Source organism: Sceloporus occidentalis, unplaced genomic scaffold, assembly GCF_023333645.1.
Source record: "Sceloporus occidentalis isolate IW3139 unplaced genomic scaffold, rSceOcc1.0.p SCAF_346, whole genome shotgun sequence".
Taxonomy (NCBI): Eukaryota; Metazoa; Chordata; class Lepidosauria; order Squamata; family Phrynosomatidae; genus Sceloporus; species Sceloporus occidentalis.
In genome coordinates, this window is record NW_028317326.1 from 75,517 (window position 1) to 94,790 (window position 19,274).

A 19,274-nucleotide genomic window follows, 5' to 3' on the forward strand; every position below is an offset into this window, starting at 1 on the left:
TACATGACAGCTGCCAGTTGAGTGTTTATAATGGCGAACCTTTTTATTTCTTTGTAGGGCGTATCGGCTGAATGGGATCCCTTAGCTTCACCGAGTCCTAATCTATGAAGAGCTTCTGAGTGCAGCTACATTCGCAGAGTCCAGCTGCTGGTCGGCATTCTCATAGAGATAATATAATCTCTTTTTCAGCGATCAATTTGCAGGTCGGGAGTTTTGCCTGAGTTAAGTACATTTTAATGAATTTCCCTGTTACAGGTTTAGTGACCAGGCCTCTCCGCCACCCCAATTTAACTTTTCTTTCTTATGAGTGTTTGTGTGTATGTGATGGATAGGAAATAATATATAATATTAATCGGATATGTGTGTATTTGTTTCTTTTATTTTAAGTGTGTTACTGTATTCAGGAACATGTCAATGGCAGCGGATCAGGGTTTACCATTTGTGGTATCGTAACACACATTGTGTAACACAAACGCTTGGTAGTACTTATATTGTTCCACTATTCACTACATCGCTGCTCTTACATCAGACGAAGGAAAACATTTACTTAATACATTGGTGTAAGCTTTCAGAATCTATGGACTAATCAACAATAGTTATATAGAATTAAAGTTGTAATGACTTTTACTTGCCTGTACTGTTTGGTCAAAAAGAAGTGTGTGGTATAAATGAATAAACATTTACGGCAAAGCTTTTATTCATGCCAGTCCCTTTAAATGATGGAATAGCAACATTTTATACAGAAGATTTTACAACAATTCCAAATACTGTGCGGATCCCATACAACCTTTTGCTTAACCCCTTAATCACAATGCATTGTTTTTAATGGGTTTAAGGACAACCTTAAGGGGTTAAAGAAGGTGTCAGCTGAACCTAGTGACAAAGCTGTTTTTTTTTTAAACAGAAATTTTACAAGTATTCTTTAAAAATGAACAAACAGCCCCAGCCGCAGGTTCGTTAAAAGCTCACTTTTATTCCATATCTGATTTCTGTATTTAGGTGATTTGTCATTTTATTAAGATCTCTATAATAAAAAAAATGATGATTTCACTTTGCCTGTTTCCTATGGCCCTTTTGAAAAAAAAGTTCTTTTTTATGAACTAAGTGTGTTGTCTGTCCCGCTGACCCTTTAAATGCTTTATTTTTTTTACCGTCTAGGCTGCTGTATTAAGATTGTATAGCTTGGATGAGAAACATTTATGTACGGGAGGAAAGTTTATTTCAAAGGAGAAGACATGTTAGAACACAGGGCCATAATCTTAAACTAGAGGGTCAAATGCTTAGCTGTAATGTAAGTTTTAATTTACTGAGAGGGTGGAACTGCCTCCCAACAGAAGTGGTAGAGGTTAACACAGTAAGGGTTTTTAAAAATGCACGGGATAGGTATGTGGCTATTCTGAATCTAAAATAAAGCAGGGAAGAAACAGGCAGACAAGACGGCCAAGTGGTTCTTATTTGCCGTTATATTCCAGGTTTCTATTTACAAAGAACTGGACTTTTTATGCAAAAGGAGGAGCAAACTCTAGGGCATATCACACACACACGGGCCCTATACAGGTAGATTCTTAAATACAATCACGGGGGGGCAAAGTAACTCCTAATTAGGACAATCGGCCAGTCAGAAGATACTAAAAAATCATTACACCTCCTCAAGTCAATCCTCCAGACTGTTTCGTATCAAAGTCAGCCGTATGTAAACTTTTGACCCACTGATATTCTGATATAGTGAATTAAAGCTGAAATAATTCTGCCGGAAATCCAATTGTTTTAAAATGACCTCTGATCTGAACAGAGTAGATGCCTTAATCGACTTGACAAAAGAAATGTATGGAAAACATAAAAGGTTGAGTTTGAATGTCTTTAGCCTAGGTGTAAACTCGTGGACACACATAGATACAAACATACAGATAGTTCTACAGTAATAATGTGACAATGTTGCAAAAACAAACTGTAGCTGTTTGCTTTCCACCTTCATCGCTACCAAATCAATTAAATACTGCGTTAAAATAGGACTCCCTGCCATGCTAATGTAGGGTAAGACATTTATTTATTTTAAATAATTGTGACCAGACAATGTTAAGGTGTTGATTTTTATTCTCGTTGTACTTTGTAACAGTCTCCTTGTTAATAATTCATTTTTTGGGTGAAAACAACAATACTTAAATACATCATAGTTATCTTCCTTTGACAGTGTATTTTCTGGGTCCATATCATAGATGGTACTATATCCATTTGGTCTTTCTACAGACCCACCTAAAGGTTTGCTTTCCCCGACCCGACACTAACGGAAGCCTTGTTTGGCTGCCCTCAAGTAGTACATGCATTTCATGATAACCAAGGTCCATAATTAAGGTTTGTTGTTCAAAGTGACCCTCTAGGACACTAGGTTCCTTGTTGCTCTAGTGGGTATCATTCTCAGTCTCTCAAAACCAAACGCAAAGGTCTCTCTCTGGCACCCTGAGATACGAAATGCGTAAACTCTTCCAACGTGCAGACTCGGCATCTCAGTTACCGCTCACTTGCTACAGTCAAGTCTGAATGAAGGTTACAGAAGACACTCCTAACCCAACTGAGGATTTGAGAGGCACGGGGCTGTCTTCTGAGATCCGGCTCTGGAGTAGATAATTGTGGTTCTCTCGCATGGATTTATTAACTCTGCGGTCTCGGATATCCTCCTGCAGAAGTTGCTAACAAAAGAAACATTGTTCAGATGCTTCTCATCAATAATGTACATATTTATACAAAGTATCTGCCCCCCCTTCCCTTGATGATGTTAACCCAAATAAAATGAGGTAATAAAACGTGTTCTAGTTATTAAATTTGCAAAAGGCTGTCAAACATGGTCATTATTTTTGTATGAGTTGCCAAGGAACTAATTCACATTGTTACAGGAACACTTCGGTTCCTAAATGCATATTTTTTTTATTGCGTATTGGTTTCCATTTTGCATGGTCTCCGGGGGAATTTACCGCTAAACTACATGCCGGTGGCTACTGCTCTGCGAGTTACGCTCCAATTTATTTTTATGGGAGCTGACCTTGGATACGTTCATGTTAAACTAACACGCAAACAGCTTTTTTCTTCAAACCCAAATAACAAATGAATGCATGGATCGATTAGAATGTGGTAAAATCCCAATTCTCATTGTGTTAGAATGTTCCTTTAAGCACTATTATTCTACTTATACTTAATATAAGCTATTACAGTGCAGCGGGCATTGTGTGACGTTGAATGCATGTAAACTGTAAGCAGCCTACAGATATCAGACCGAGTGGTACCAATTTTGCATAGAACCCAGGCACAAACCGAGTCAAGTCCAGAGGAAGGCTCACATCTTCTGACCTGAGGGGCAGTAATAGCTGAGTGGTCCCCCTGCCCCTTGCCCCTTATTTGATTGATAATAACTTCCGGTGATGTGTGCAATTACCTATTGAGATGAATTTTTTGTAAGGAAATGAAGAGAGTCGTACTTTAGAGGTCTGCTGCTGTTGGACTACAAGTCTTATAACCCTCAAAAATACCCCTTCCAGCACTGGTTCTTTAACATACCTGGATGTATGCGGACTGTCCTGCACAGGCTTTTCCCAGCACCGTTCTTATAGATTGGCTTCACACAAATCTTGTTGGTGGTTCCTACTGCCATATCGGTAAAAAGCACATTGTGAGTGTGAGGAGCCACGTTGACCACCGAGGTATTCCCCGCCTGGCGCCGGCACCTCACGCGATACCCCTGTACATCTCCTTCTGCAGAGCCCCATGTGGCCTTTAGGCTATCAGAGCCCAGATCATCCAAATGCAGGTGACTCACTTTGGCATCTTCTGTTAAAGAAACCAGAAAAGGACATCACTGACCTTAAAACAGCACATCTTACGATAATGGGACTGGTTATTTAGCTGTATGTGGTTATAAATGTGTCTATAGTCCCTATAGGGTTAGGCAACTAGAAGTCCTATACCAAGGGCTCAATTTGGGCGACCAGACACTACTATACTGCAGCCGTTCCATCATAAAATAAAGTGGAATACCGTCCCAAATTAGTGGTGTATGAAGAAATAAACAAACAATGTGAGTATTCTGGAGACTTTTCAAAGAAGCTTATACGATGCCCAGCTTGATGTTCAGCGTCGTTTGTTGTTTTCTGTTATAAATTATTCTGTTTTGCCCCAAATACTTACTCTCTTCTGTGCAAGCGATTGCAGATAATGCCTTTTCCCCTCCATGTTTAAATAGGGCAGCTACAGTGACCAAGTATGTTGTGTTGGATTTGAGGTTCTCCAGGACAGTGCTGTTGATGGCGCTGTCCACCTTTACTTTGTGCACCGTATTGCTTGGAAGCGGACCATACTGGATTTCATAGCCCGCCACGCTGTCGAGGTTAGGACCCCAGCTTACCCGGAAACTGTGTGAACTGGGTTCCGATATCAGAATCTGAGTTGGAGTGATTTGTTCTGCAAAAAGTAAAAAAAAGTCATTGTCTGATAAGCATTTAAATGTTTGAACTCATTACCTTGAAACTTACAAAGTCTGTTCTTTGAGAACTTGGTGAACCCATCGAACAATTCTCATATTTGGCTAGTCAACTGCAATGAGGGCTTGATTAAGAAATTGGGCTCTTGGGGAATTTGCTATAAGCAAGATAATGGTATGTTCAAGCAGACAACTTGGAGTACTTGCAGAACATTTTGTGTAGAACAAAGCATAGAATCAAGTAGGGAGGGATCCAATTTAGTTCGGCAACCACTTTGGTCTTAGTTGAAACTGAAGTCCACTTTTTTGTACCAATACCTACCTTTTATTTGGACCAATGCCGCCAGTAGACCTCACAAGTGTAAGCGCTAAGCATACTGCAGGCATATTAACTGCTAGTTATTATTATTTATTGTTTTATATAAAACAGGACATGACAAGTAGCAAATAATAGAACATATTACAGAAACAACAGGTAAGAAGGGCCTTACAATCTAAACGGCGCTAACCTTTTTGCCCAGGAGAAAGTGCAGAGATGGTTGTCAAATGGGGAATGGGTAGCAGAATAACAAAAATAAATGTGAAATATTATCTAAATATCTTTTCCAATTCCACGTGAATCAATATAAACGTATTTACCATTTGACTAAAGTAAATTAAAGTTTGTTGAATCTGTCTGCTGGCTAATACATGCTGCAATTTTGTATCTGTAGAGAGAAATGCAACACTTCCAAAGAACTGAAAAGGGTGTAAAGAACTGAATATTTGGCATTACTCTTACAGAAAAAGGAGCAAAAAAATATTAAACACCCAGCGTCATTATATTAGAATAATGTATCTCATCTCTATGATGTGTTACACTTACCAGGAAAAGTGGTGACCCGTATAGTATGTGGTTGGACAAACTGGACACTGGATTCAGGGGTAAGTGTGACCCGATAAGTGGTATCAGGGGTTAGGTTATTTAGGATCACGTCAGTCTCATCTCCGGGCAAATTCTTCAGCATTCTGTGTCTTGTGTCAAATTCTAGTGCGTACTCCAATAGATAACTCTCCCCTTTAGCTTGTGACAATAACTTTGGCCATGTTAGCCGAAAACTTGTAGACTTTATATCATGGACCCGGAGCGTTATTAATTTAGGTTCTGCGAAAAATAGACAGATGACATTAAACTAATAGCCCAATACATAAAATATATACATATGAGTTAATATCACTCGGTGGGAGGCCATAAGGAGCTTAGTGTTCTAAGGAGTTTGAAATTATTGGGATTGCTGAATATTAACAATCGATAAGTAGAGAAAACCAAGGAGTTCAAGAGTTTAAAGAAAAAAGAATAAAGAAAATTAGAAAAGAAAGAACATTAATCACAAAATAACCAACTAGGACACGCCGGGTATGGTGTTGCGTTGACCCAGCGGTGGTAAGACATCAAGCAACCCAAATGAACACATGATGGCTTTTAATGTACTTCATGGCGGTCTTGGACATCGTGTTGGACCGAGATCCAAGGCAGAGGGGAACAAGACAGATCAGGATATATTTCACGCTTTAGGTAACTGTTCAGGAAATGCTTAGTTAACTAAGGGAGCCAGGTTTTATAAAATGATAAAAGTTTAACGATCAAGCAGTCATTATTATATTTATTTATCTAAAAATAAACCTCAGTCTTGACGTCAGAGAATTCTCCAAGCGTTTATGTTACAAATACTGATTAAACACTTCCAATTTGGAAATGCATCCTCGCCCCGAGCACAACAGTTTTAAACAAGCTATAACAGATTGTACGATTAATATGTAAAATGCTAATTTAACAATAAAACCTGCTTTTTGTATTGTTCCGATATTTTGTGACAGGTTCACAGAAGTAGAGAGTATATATTTCTAAAAAAAACCATGTAGTCTATGTTTTAAGTATGTTAAATTTACCCGGAGAAGTGGTGACCAGGATAGTTTGAGGCCGGATAAACTGGACGTTGGATTTAGGGGTAAGCGTGACTTCATAAGTGGTGTCAGGAGATAAGTTACTCAGGACCACCCCAGTCTGGTCTCCAGGTAAAGTCTTCAGTATTCTGCGGCTTGTGTCTGATTCTGGCGCGTATTCCAAAAGGTAACGCTCTCCATTATCTCGAGACAACAACTGTGACCACGTTAGCCGGAAACTCGTAGCCGTTATGTCATGAGTCTGCAGAGTGATGATTTTCGGTTCTGTCAAAGAAAAGGGACGCCGTGAGTCTAAAAGAACAGTTCATACAGCATTCTAAAGAAACAGAACATAAAACTGTCAGCTTCATTCTACAGGTAAACGGACTATAGTCGTCCCATACAATATTTTCCCCCATGTTGGAGATCTGTTTACTCACCAGGCAGCGTGGAGACGAGTACGGTTTGTGGCCGGATAAACTGGACGTTGGATTGGGCAGTGAGCGTTACCAGATATGTGGTATTAGGGGTTAAATTACTCAGGACCACCTCATTCTGATCTCCAGACAAAGTCCTCCGTATTCCGAGACTTGTGTCTGATTCTGGCGAATATTCCAAAAGGTAACTCTCTCCTTCCACCTGAGACAGCAGCTTCGGCCATGACAGCCGCAAACCTGTCGTTGTTACGTCATAAACCTGCAGCTTTATTACTTTAGCTTCTGAAAAAAGGAACGAGATGACAGAACAAAACTTTGAGAATATCACTTTTTTAAGTCAAATGGAGTTTGGTGTTTTAATTAATCTAAGTTTCCTAGGACACTTTGTCACATGGACAGTCAGCTTTGATCTTCAAAGATTTGTTGCTTCCAATTTCCCCCCAGAAGCGTCTCCGGTAGATTATATCATGACCCCACCAGAAGGAATTTTTCAATGAACAGAAATATGGAGAGTAATATAATTTTTTCCCTCCCCTGCTCTGGAAACACATGTTCTTTTCTGAGTCCAGCGCCGGTCTTGAAACAAACCGTCTGGAAAGCTAATATGGCACATTTTAAAAACTATAGTTGACAATTTTTATGCTTTATCGCTTGGAGGGGGGGGAGACTTTGGTTACACAATATAAACGTGTACGCTATGCTTAAGAACATACCAGGAAGTGTAGCGACTTGTATAGTTTGTGGCTTGATAGAGTAGACGTTGGATTTAGGGGTGAGTGTAACACGATATGTCGTATTAGGGGTCAGGTTATTGAGGACCAACTCGTCCTGGTCCCCAGACAGACTCTCCTGTATACCGCGGCTTGCGTCAGATTCTGGAGTGCACTCGAAAATATAACTCTCTCTTTGAGACAACAGCTTTGGCCATGTTAGCCGAAAACCTGTAGCCGTGATATCATGAACCTCCAGTATTAGTTCCGGTTCTGGGGAAGAAAAGGAGAGTGAAGACACGGCAAGATTGTAAAAGCCCAATTTGAGTACAGCATAAAAGCCGTTTAATATTGTCCCGTAGCCCATGTTTGGGGTCTTCTAAACTTACCAGGGAGAGTGGAGACCTGGATTGTTTGTGGCTGAACATACCGGACGTTGGATTCAGGGGTGAGTGTGACACGATATGTAGTATTAGGGGTTAAATTACTTAGAATCACTCCGGTCTGATCTCCAGCCAAACTTATCCTTATACTACGGCTTGTGTCTGCTTCTGGGGCATATTCCACAATATAACTCTCATCTTTGGCTTCCGCCAACAGTCTTGGCCACGTTAGTCGAATACTTGTAGTGGTTATATCATGAGCCTGTAGCCTTTTTGCTTGAATCAGTTCTATGGAAGAAAAATACCAATATCATATGTACAGACAGTGTCGGATTAGGACCCTCTACAGACAGTATTTGTAATTTGTGTGACTCAACTGAGCACCCGCATCCCATCTACATTACCCATTGGATCCATTAGCTCACCATCGCCCCCTAGTGCTTGGGGCCCATAGGCACATACAATGCTAATGGACAATCTCCCAGTGTTTATTGTGTATGTGTACAGTGAGACTGTTGTGTATGTGTACTGTGAAACAGTTGTGTATGTGTACTGTGATGTGTCATGTGATCCTATGAATGTATCCACTGGAGAATGGATCTAAAATCTTGCTACAAAACATCAGGAAAAACAGAACTCAAAACACCGACTTCCAGGCACGGACAATACAACACATAAAATAAAGAAAAATATAAGACTATAAAAGATTGTATCAGGATAGTTTGATAGATAGATAGATAGATTTCACAATTTCACATAAACTTATTTTTCCATGTGTTTAATTTCAGAGTGAATTAACCGGTTGCATGATAAATATGCAGTATCCAGCTGCAGACACCAGATGGCAGCATTGCTCGTCGTACGTTAAATGTCTGCTCCGCAATCTGGCGAGCGCTACTGGTTGCGAATGCACAGAGTTGATACAAACTTACAGATGATATTTGAACATCAAAGCATCTGAACGTTTAATGCAAGACTGTGTTGCAAGATAATCAGCTGGCTTCCATTAAAAATATACAAAGTTGTATTTTTTTCCAGAGAATGCATTTTATATAGTAATTGGAATAAGCGGTTTCTGTCCTGCAGGTGTATCTGTTGCCACATCACCCTACAGAGCGGACTGGCCACCGGGCAAATGCCTAGTTGGCTGGTTAAGCCACATACTTACTGCAACGGGCAGTCGCTGGCTGGATACGTGCTTGAATATCAGATTGTGTGTGTATATATACAGTATATTCCACTGCGCTATATGGGATGTATCAACTTCAGGCTAATCACTTACTGTATTATAGTTGGGGAGGTGGGGAGGGGGGGTTTGTAATCAGATATGATCAACCCCTCTCCCCGAGTTTTTAACCCTGTTAAAATATGGAGGAAAATATTTGAACAGCAGTGTATGAGCTGACAGGAGCAGGGCTTTACCAGAAATGTGTTTAAACTCTTTATTCTGATTTTATTGGGGGCTTAGGGATCCTGAATAATGAAAAATATGGGTGGATCCCGGCGGATTGTTATGGAAGGCAGTATATCTTTAAAAACACGAGGCCTTCAAAACCGTAAAACTGTGCTGCAAATTGTGTTGGTCCAGTTCCATCTGTACGTCTGCCAATGCCGTAATAACCCCGTACCAGACATAATGGCAGGGCACATGACAGACTGCATTCCTGCGCAGAAAAACACCGTCACTATGGATCCGGTCCTTTTATTACACAAAGGTTTATGGACATACCTTCTGACTCAAAGGTGCCAGAAATCCTGATTATTTTATAAAAGTGAAGCTGACTACTTAAGAAAAAAATAGACTTTATATTAATCAATTGAAATGGTCCACATTTAAGAGACACTAATGGCCGCATTGCACATGTGAGCGCCGCAGAGACATTACGAGGTGGCCATGTGTACAGTTGTGTCGTCTCTTTTGCATAAAACATAGTTAGAAGCATGGATCCGACTACCTATTTCAAATAAATGTCATATGGTCTGGGTTCAACCTTCAGAAGAAAGAATAAAATGACAGATCTGCTAAGGTTTATTGCTTAGCATACTCAGTACAGATAATGTTGTGTCCAAGTGGAACAGCACCTTTAAAACAGACATGTGCTCCTAGCAATGCGTCAACAGATACAGAACATTTTCGATGTATGCTAATCTACATTACCACTGGCACCAAGATATAAAGGAACTCTCCCTTCTCTAGATTGTAAGCTCGACTCCCAACTCACCTTAAGTTGTAATGGAACGCACAGTAAAATCTTTCTTCACAACTGAGTTGGCAGTCGAATTAAAAAGGTCTCCAACAACTTTTTAAAGAGTGCTGTTCCATTGACACTTTTGTACCTAAATCTACCATTAGAAACATCATTCATGGTACTGCTGAATGTCCAAACCTTTCGAAGAAATATTCTTTCCCCAAGAAAATGTTTTACGTAGATAGGTTGTTATAAAAAAACAAACAAGTTTGAGATGCCAGACGGCTAGCCTGGGTCAGAATAACAGCACGCTCATTGAGACCTCCATACGCACATCAGCATTCACACGCTCGCTCATTCACATGTAAGGATGTAGAATCATTTCTATTTTTAATATTGGCAAGTATGATTTAGTGACTTAATGTTAGGCTTCTTGTCACCTTGGGTCATACAGTGACTCAGAAATGAATGTATTTAGCTTATGCAAACATCAGAGACTCTATCTCAAAAAGGCGCGTAGGCTTAGCTCTAAAGATAAACTCTACATCATAGCCCTATTCAGTGCTCTAGGTCCAGTTCACAAAAGCTTTAATTCATTTATACATTAAAGAACTGAATGTTTTAGGACAGAAAAAAAAGGGAAGATGTAAAACCTTCAAATATTAGGGTATTTACTAATTTATTAGATCGCCTTATACGACTTATATTCGAAGCATGGGAAATTGAAGGTTAAATTAATTACGTGAGCACCTAAACCTGCCTTTCAGCAGGTATTGGAATTATAACTGTACAGTATAGAAATGTAACAGCAAAATGACTTGGATATACACTAGTGTATTGTGAAGTACAAACATAATATTCTTAGGAACCAAAGCTATCAAAAGCTATTCTGGGCTGAAATGCTAAATATAGAGCGATCACCATGGAACTATGAGAACTTCCCCAGAAGTGCCCTTGTTGAAACGACTCATCTGTTTTTGTGATAAAAAAGGGAGGCTTACATGTTAAAATATAAATATTCTGTACAGTTTTAGTGATACCATACAGATGAACTACCAACATACCAATTATAGAATCTCTAAGTTCCTTTGTAATAATATGAAGGTCATCCACATCCACAAAGTGCAGGTGTTCCTCGGGTGGTTGGCTGGCTGCTTCTGACAGCTCCAGGTAGCTTCCACGGCCAGTGCTTACGATAAACACTGTAACACCCATGTCCTTCAGAAGCTGCATGGGCTGCGAGATATCATCAGTGGACAGGCCATCTGTAACCCACACCATGACTTTTGGGACATCATCCCTAGATCCAAAAGTGCCTGCAGAAAGGTTCTCGTTGACAAAGGAAAGGGCTTTTCCCGTATTTGTATCTCCCATACGTTGTTTTACATCCTGTATCGCTTTTTGTATCTCCTTGCCGGAGCCATGTTGGTCGAAAGGGAATTCTAGAGCAGGATCTGTGCTGATGTGAACAATACTGGCCTGCACATCCTGAGGGCCAAAGGTGAAAGGGCGCAAGAGATCACCAATAAACTTCTTGACTTTAGCAAATTCATAATAAGAAACGCTTCCCGAACTGTCCAGAAGAAACAGAAGGTCACCCTCGGAGTCTGGAACAAAAGTGTGGAGGTCTAGAAAAAAAGAATGGATTGAGGATTTTGGTTAACTTAACACTCCTTCATTGTTTTCCAAGTATATATACAACATCCAGTAAATTTTTCCACAATTTCCAAATTTTAAGAAAATAAGTAAACGATGTGTTTGAGGTACCTGTGCTAGAACTTTCGCTATGCTGGACTATTCCATGCCCTTCCATAAATTCCACCACCTACACACCATAATCAGTGATATATTAAACAGAACAATGTTTGCTGTTACTGTTAATTCCTCAAAGCAGATACATAATTCATATATAATGTGAAAGATTTTACACAGCTTTCTATAGAATTTTAAAGGTGCTTTTCTGTCTACTTTGTTAAATTCAACTCTTTTATAATTAAGGGCATTTTTCTTTTTTGTTTTGCTACAAACTGTTAATTTTCTGCCAAGTATTCTTATTTTCATTCATATACAGTGTTGTAAAGTGTAGGTTTTGGAAAAAGTGACATTGACGTCAAAAGGAAATTCCATTTTTTATTAAAATTAACTCCCCCACCAAAAAAAAAGGAGACCGTAAGGGAAATGCAGCTACTCAAAGCATATAGGTGTTAAAATAATACTACCATAATTTTAAATAATCTCATTCATTATCAGCGATAACAATGCCTCATGTTTTCTTTAAATGTGGGTGAGGCAAAAGGTCGGAGGAGCATCTGTTATCTACAGGAAAACCACGCTTAATATCTTTCATTGGCAGGAATGGCCGTGGACTTCTCTCCACATGTACTTTACAGCCATCCAAAGAGGATGCGGAGAGACTGTATATCACTCTATGTGATTGTGTTTTTTATTATAATAGAGAGTGGGCATAAATTATATATATATATATAATTTATATTATCTTATATTATATCATCTATTATTATATTATATTTTCTTATCACTCTGTTTATACATTTTTTTTATTATTGATGTTAATTGGGGTGTATTCAAGGAGAGCACTTTAGGTGCTGTTGGAATCATTTTCTTCCTTTTTTTCAAGGATCTGAAGCGATGAATACTTTCACATATACACATTCTTTAGTTATTCTTATAATAAGGTGGAACTTGACGAATGTATGCTTTTTTAAAAAAAAATTATAAAAAATAAATTAAAAAAAAACATATAAAATGCTTGATGGGATGAATGGTTTTACCAGTACAAGCAAGAACTCATCCTTATCCAAACCCGGGGCTCATAAAGCAACCCCACCCAGGAACCAGTAAAAAGTGAAGACACTGAAGGACGTGTCAGTCTGCCGGCTGCCTGGGAGGGTTATGTTTTTCTACACGCATTATATGTAATTAACCTAATCTGTAAAGCACTGTAGGTTTTATAAAATAAAGACATGACATATGTGTTCAATGATTCCACCAATTAAAGGAATTATAACTTGAGCATAGAATTCAATTTCCTCTCCGTCTTTTTAATAGTTGTCTGGATATTTTTTTATAAAGTTCAGCTTATAATAGGTACCCTAAGGGCTGTATTATGAAATAAGTATTTAAAACTAAACATTCCGTTTCCCATAAAACTTTTCTATGATCCTTATGACTGATGGTTGGGAACGAGAATCCCAGAATTAGCTTTTTCGTGATTCATTTAAAATTTTATTGAGACCCAGAAGAAAAAGGATGCATTTTCCTGATACATAAAGTCTTAGTTTCTCTTTAAATCATTAATAGTTTTAATAACTATGATAATTTATGATCTGTTTTCTTTTCTATAAGGAAAACATACGGTGTCCGACAGTTTATCGTGCAAAACAACACAACAAAATAATCCCATACAAAATCTATGACTCTAATCCAAACCCAAATGGACTGAAACTCAATAGCCCACAATACACCCTAAAGGTAAAAAACTCCATTGATGTTTCAGTCTGATTCCAGTCACAAGTACAGCCAAAACTTTAAATGCAAAGCTAACCACTGCTACACAAGAACAACCCTAAATATATATTTTTCTGTGAACCTCGAGGGTCTCATGCTTCTCGAGTCATTGCATGAAAAACTGTGAACGGTGCTCCAAAGGTGGTAGGGCCAGAGTGTATACAAGGGCCGCAGTCTTCCTCATCTGAGGAGCCATCTCTACTGGGAGATATGCGGCCCCTTCCATCCCTTCAAGGCTGAGGCCTAAGGAGGGCTGTATTTTCTAAGAGGGGACGCACTGAAGTCTTCAAGCAGGGGTAGCAGCCAAAAAGCACAGTCACAAAAATCCTGTCTCCACTATAGTGTTTTCACGGAATACCTAATTTAATTGAGGAGAAGTGAACAAAAACTTGACATGAAGGGTCCAAGGTATGCACAGTGTGATCACTGGCCCATGCATATGAAGTGAACAATGTGTCGAAGCAGCGCATAAAAAAAAAAGTAGATATTTCATGCCCCCGTTCATTCACTATGACATATTTCCTATCCTATATTTTTACGTAGAACCCAAACATCAATCTTTTCCTCTATGATTCAAGAACACAGAAAAATATTTTATTCCACTCTATCTGAACGCAACTGTACAAAACACCTTGTTCTGTGATTGTAAAAGATTCTAATAAACCTCAATTAAGAAATGGACCATATATAATTATTGGTATAGGCAATAGTTCAATGATAGGCTTCAAGGTTTCCTTGACCTTAAAATATGGAATGAAGGATTTGCTGAACAGGCATTCTATAGATAGGATAGTAACTTGCTAATGCAGGGTATAGTTGTAACTCTAAAAGGGCATTACAGTGTGCGTACAGCCACCACCTAAAATAGGGTTTCGACGTGTAAAGATCTTAGTGAGCATTTTTACCCAATTAGGTGAAGACCAATAGACTGACAAGACTGACATCATTATTCAAACCGTGTATATAAGTTAAGGCCTTGGAGAAGCATAGGAGGAGAGGTAGAGGGGAGATGTACTTGCCATCCACGGACTCTTCACGTCCCAACACTCCCTCCCTCCATCCTCAGGAATGCATAGGACAGATGTCATGAACTAAATTCCTCTCCAAGGTTTTGTAAGACTTGTTTCGTATTATTTTTGTTATCTTCTTTTTATATTCTTCTTCTATTTTTGTTCGTATTAAATGTTTTACCTTTGTTTGCATCTAAGTGACTCTGCCTATTTTTGACGCACATACATTTATATGTGATCCAATTATTTGAAGTTTTGTATTGGCCCGTATACATTTTATTACAGTGATGCATCAGATTCTTAGAGGCACATCAATAACCAAGCAGTATTTCGGTAAAAAGAATTGACAACCAGCTGTGCTGGTGATTTATAACCAAAACTTCAAGATACAGCACAAAACGCTGATCTTGTATTACAATTTAACACTTTATTGTCAACCTAGAAATAAATGATGGCTCTGGAGTGGCCACGTCGTACATTAAGTTTAGAAAGAGAAAAGATGTCATCTACATATACCTCGCATGTGATTTTAGGCACTGTCTCATCGTCCTGCCAAGCAGCCCCACTGTCCCATTTTCGGGGATCATAGGCCTTTACAGCTGCCACTTGGCACTCCGGGTAAGGTAGGTGGGTGGCCTGCTTACTCCTGTTTTATATTGACAAAAACCATGCCATACACCCAACACAGTTTTCCTGATTTGGAAAATTTAAATGTTGCGGAGTATTGTCATAGTTTTTGCCAATATTAAACAGAATTTTCTGCCCATATTATGTTTTGAGTTTGTTTGATTTAGGAATACATGGTAGCAGGGCCAGCCTGGGGAGGACAAGACGGACGTCCTATCTCAGATCTTACATATATGTAGTAGAGGTGAGTATGGTTTAACTATCTGGTTCAGTGGCATCCAGGGTCCCTTAGTATCTGTTTACATGGGCAAAAATCATGAAAAATAAAATAACAAAAGTACAAAAGTACTCATTATACAAACAGCATGAATTTCCCAGTGTAGATACAAAAAGGGACCTTTTAAATATTAATGTGTTCCATGCTGCACAGCATTTGTGTGAACACCTCTCTTAGTAGTTTTGACCTTTAATTAATATTTATGGATCAACATGAAAGCCCTTTATAGCTTGGAACATGAAATTGTTTCTCTAAAGGTCTCATTAAGGAACTGATAATCATACTTAAGCCACTTTACCACAAATAAGAAGACATTTGTACAAACCCTCTAGCTGCATCATTACATTCTTATCATATTGAAGAAAGTTAAATCAAGCACATAAATAATATCAGACCTTCAAGAATAAAATATAATCATTTGGAAACTATTATAAACTCTCTTTTCTGTCTGAGAGTCAGCTACTAGTCTGGAACACATCGGCACAACGGGCAAATGCCTGGTGGGTCGCTTGTTGACATGACCACATAATCACCCAATGAGCAGAGGCTGGATATGCCTGGCCGCACGCTATGTTGGCAGAAAAAGTAGCATGCGGATGCGTATATGCAGCTGTCGGCAACACTGACACCGCCAGACGGCCATCACCTTAAAGCGCCGGTACCATATGACCATCGCCAATTCGGCCCTGCAACTGTAGGATACACTGCTTCCAGAAACTTATCTGGAGACGATAATGGCCCAGTTCAAAGTACCTAGACCTAGAGCACTAGGCTCGTATGGGGCCCCACCACAAGATTCTCTCCTATGTTAATAAGCCATTGCGTGTAGAACGTGGAGCTAGAAACCTTTCTGGTGCCGCAAGCATTTCTACTGTAGAATCATCGTTAAAAAGCTACGACTAGCCGCGGTGTAGACATTAATACAGTGGATTACATCTACGGTTTCTATGCTTCTCAGTGAGGTGTGACATTGTATCAACAAGTGATTAACAGTGTAACAATGCACTGCCTGTTCTTACACTCACTGAATCTGCTGATTTATCGGAAGGAATGCCGGCTGTGTTCCTCTAAATTTGTTTGTAAAGCTCCAGCAACATTACAATTTGATATTTGCACAAGTGACTGAGATGAATGTGTTTATTCAAAGGGAACCATTTATCAACATTTTACGTAATGTTATTTAAATGCTTCTGTTTAATTTATGTGCTAGTTTTCATGAAATTGTATGCTGAAGAGGCAGATCAGTTGCAGGACAGCATTCCCAATTAAATCAATTTCTCTCATTTGACCGCCCGGGCACCTGTGACCTATTTACCTTCGGCATTGCCCTAAACCTAAGCCAAGGTAGTGCCACCTGCTTTCCCCTGTGACCACCTCTGTTACTGCTGAGCACTGGAATATGACATCATAACTTGGCGCTCCATCTTTTAAGGATATGCGGAGATATTGCTGACATGGTACAGTCCTCCATAGTGTTAATAGACTGAAGATCAGTGATCTCCCTTTTAACCGGTCTTTTGAACAGTGGTGCTACAGGAAGTCTGATTGCCCAAGAGGGTGATTGGCTCACTCTTAAGCAGCAGAAGGGCTGCTGCCCATGGACCTACTAAACTAAGCCTAGTTGGCACGCTGGAACTGACCACCATACCTGGGTACTCTCCATGTTTTGGGTGAAGCACCGCTTCTCCGGGTAACTATGGGGAAAATCCAGGTCACGGGAGCAGCATCACAGCATTTATTTTTACCAACTTAAAAAGATCTTATAAAGTAGAACTTTTTCAGAGTATTCCTCGAGTAGATCTGTGTATCATAAATGAAGAATACCCCGTTCTAGGTGTCAAAGTCTGAACAGTGAAACAATTACATCAGGTTTTAAGGACAGTGCCCTCCAATCCACCTGAGAGTACATGATGTGAAAACGTGATCCGTACAAAATGACAGTAAAGCGGGAGCTGAGCTACGCAAAGGAATTTGAGAGATGTTTTTAAAATTATATAAAATATACGGGTTCGATTGACGGGAGGAACCTTCAAATGAAACTTGTTATGAGAAAGGGAGAATCTAAAAACGTTCCAGCTGCAAGCGTTTGGACTTTTCCGAATGCCAATAATACATTTCCTCTACAAGTGAAAAGTACCCTTCATTCAGCGCTTGTGCTGGCACGCCTGGAATACAAAACACATTTGTCTCTGTGGCACAATTACTAGCGGAGCTAACCCTTTCCCTGCCATACTGGATTCCAATATCATGGCGTTTTTTTAACCAAAACTGTAAATTCTGATTAACCGTTTTCTTTCGATTTTCACTTGTTAGTTATGCTTTTTAGAAACAGGTATTTTAAACTGTTTTTCCCAATACTACTGGACCCATGAAAGAGACCTTTCTATCATGAGTCCAAATGTCTTGGGAGAAACACAGTTAAAAATACATTCTTAAAAAAGAACAAAAAGAAAAAATGTTCTTTTTCAAGTAATTGTTACCAATTCTTTTTCATCTGGAGATCAAAATCCATCACCTATAAATCTAGAAATAACTATTTTGTTTATCCTTTGAACGGGAAATTTCACAGCTAACATTTTTATTTCACGAGCAAAGAATGCGTCCAATTTCATTATGGATTTTTATATCAGTAAGCATTGTTCCCATTAGATCCCGTAGAGCAGAATGTGGGAGCTGTCAACGCATTTCACCGCATTCTGTATTCCATGGGTGAACTATAGTCAATGTGGAGGTATACGTTCATTTTAATTTTTTTACTTAAGTGGAATAAGAGAGATAATTATTAAAAAATAACACACAAAAAATAATAGCCATAGTTCTATATGGAGCTCTATCTGTCATATGGACATCTGAATAGTGTGCGGCTAACACTTCTACTGCCCTGGCAACGTTATGTCTACCGAGTAAGTATTGGCTCCTTGGGAGTCTCTCACACTTACATCAGATGTTACAGTTCCATTCATTAGCTTAAGGGGCTACCTTTTGCTTCTCGCCATAATGGACCAAATTCACATTAAAAAGTTTTAAAACACTAAATTTTGAAACATTTAATAGAGACTCATTTTAATGCCTTATGAAGAATAAATAATACGAACGGGACAAAATATTTAATTTAAACATGTTAAATATGTTTGAAGCAGATGGCTCATTTAATGGCGAAATTGAAATCGTATCGGCTTATTGGTAACTTGTCAGTAATTACCTACACAAAAAAAGCTTTGCTTAAAATACAATCAGGACCTTCGCTCGTGAGTCCAAATTCCCACCAATCACTACACAGAACACATGCTATATAGACTTGGTTAAGTTGCTGATGCCTTACTAATTAGGGGCATACTACAGACATACCGGGGAACTTCCCAGGGCAGGCTACCTGTAGCTCTCCCTCTTCTGGAGGAGTGGCTTTGTGAAGGGGTGGAGCTAGTTGCACAGAGGGCGTTGTTCTATACGGCATTTAGTGGTTGGTGGGGAGTGTGGGCAGGGAGTGGGTGGGTTGTGGGTGTGGCCAAACATCACATCTCTGCCTGGAGAAAGAAAACACTGACCCAGAGACTCTGGGTCAAACTTGGAACGTCCCCTACCAGGAAAGTTTCCAGTTTTCGGTCACACTAGGGGTATCCTTTAAGTGTGGATTTCATTGGCTGATGTATCTACATGGATACCGTCCACAGCGGACTGATGAGGCGGATGAAGGCTGAGATGCACGCCATTGTTTGCTGGGG

The 19,274-nt window shown here is 39.3% G+C and overlaps 1 protein-coding gene across 1 annotated transcript; it reads right to left on the bottom strand.

The window, feature by feature from the left end:
• Nucleotides 1-1,391: 1,391 nt before the first annotated feature.
• LOC149274124 (von Willebrand factor A domain-containing protein 1-like) lies at nucleotides 1,392-19,006 on the bottom strand. The gene is made up of 6 exons (XM_089505773.1): nucleotides 18,901-19,006; nucleotides 11,175-11,738; nucleotides 7,928-8,209; nucleotides 4,177-4,449; nucleotides 3,550-3,819; nucleotides 1,392-1,402 (listed from the first exon to the last, which is right to left on the bottom strand). Exons 1-6 carry the CDS (start codon nucleotides 19,004-19,006, stop codon nucleotides 1,392-1,394), a joined length of 1,506 nt encoding a protein of 501 aa, XP_089361899.1.
• Nucleotides 19,007-19,274: the final 268 nt, after the last annotated feature.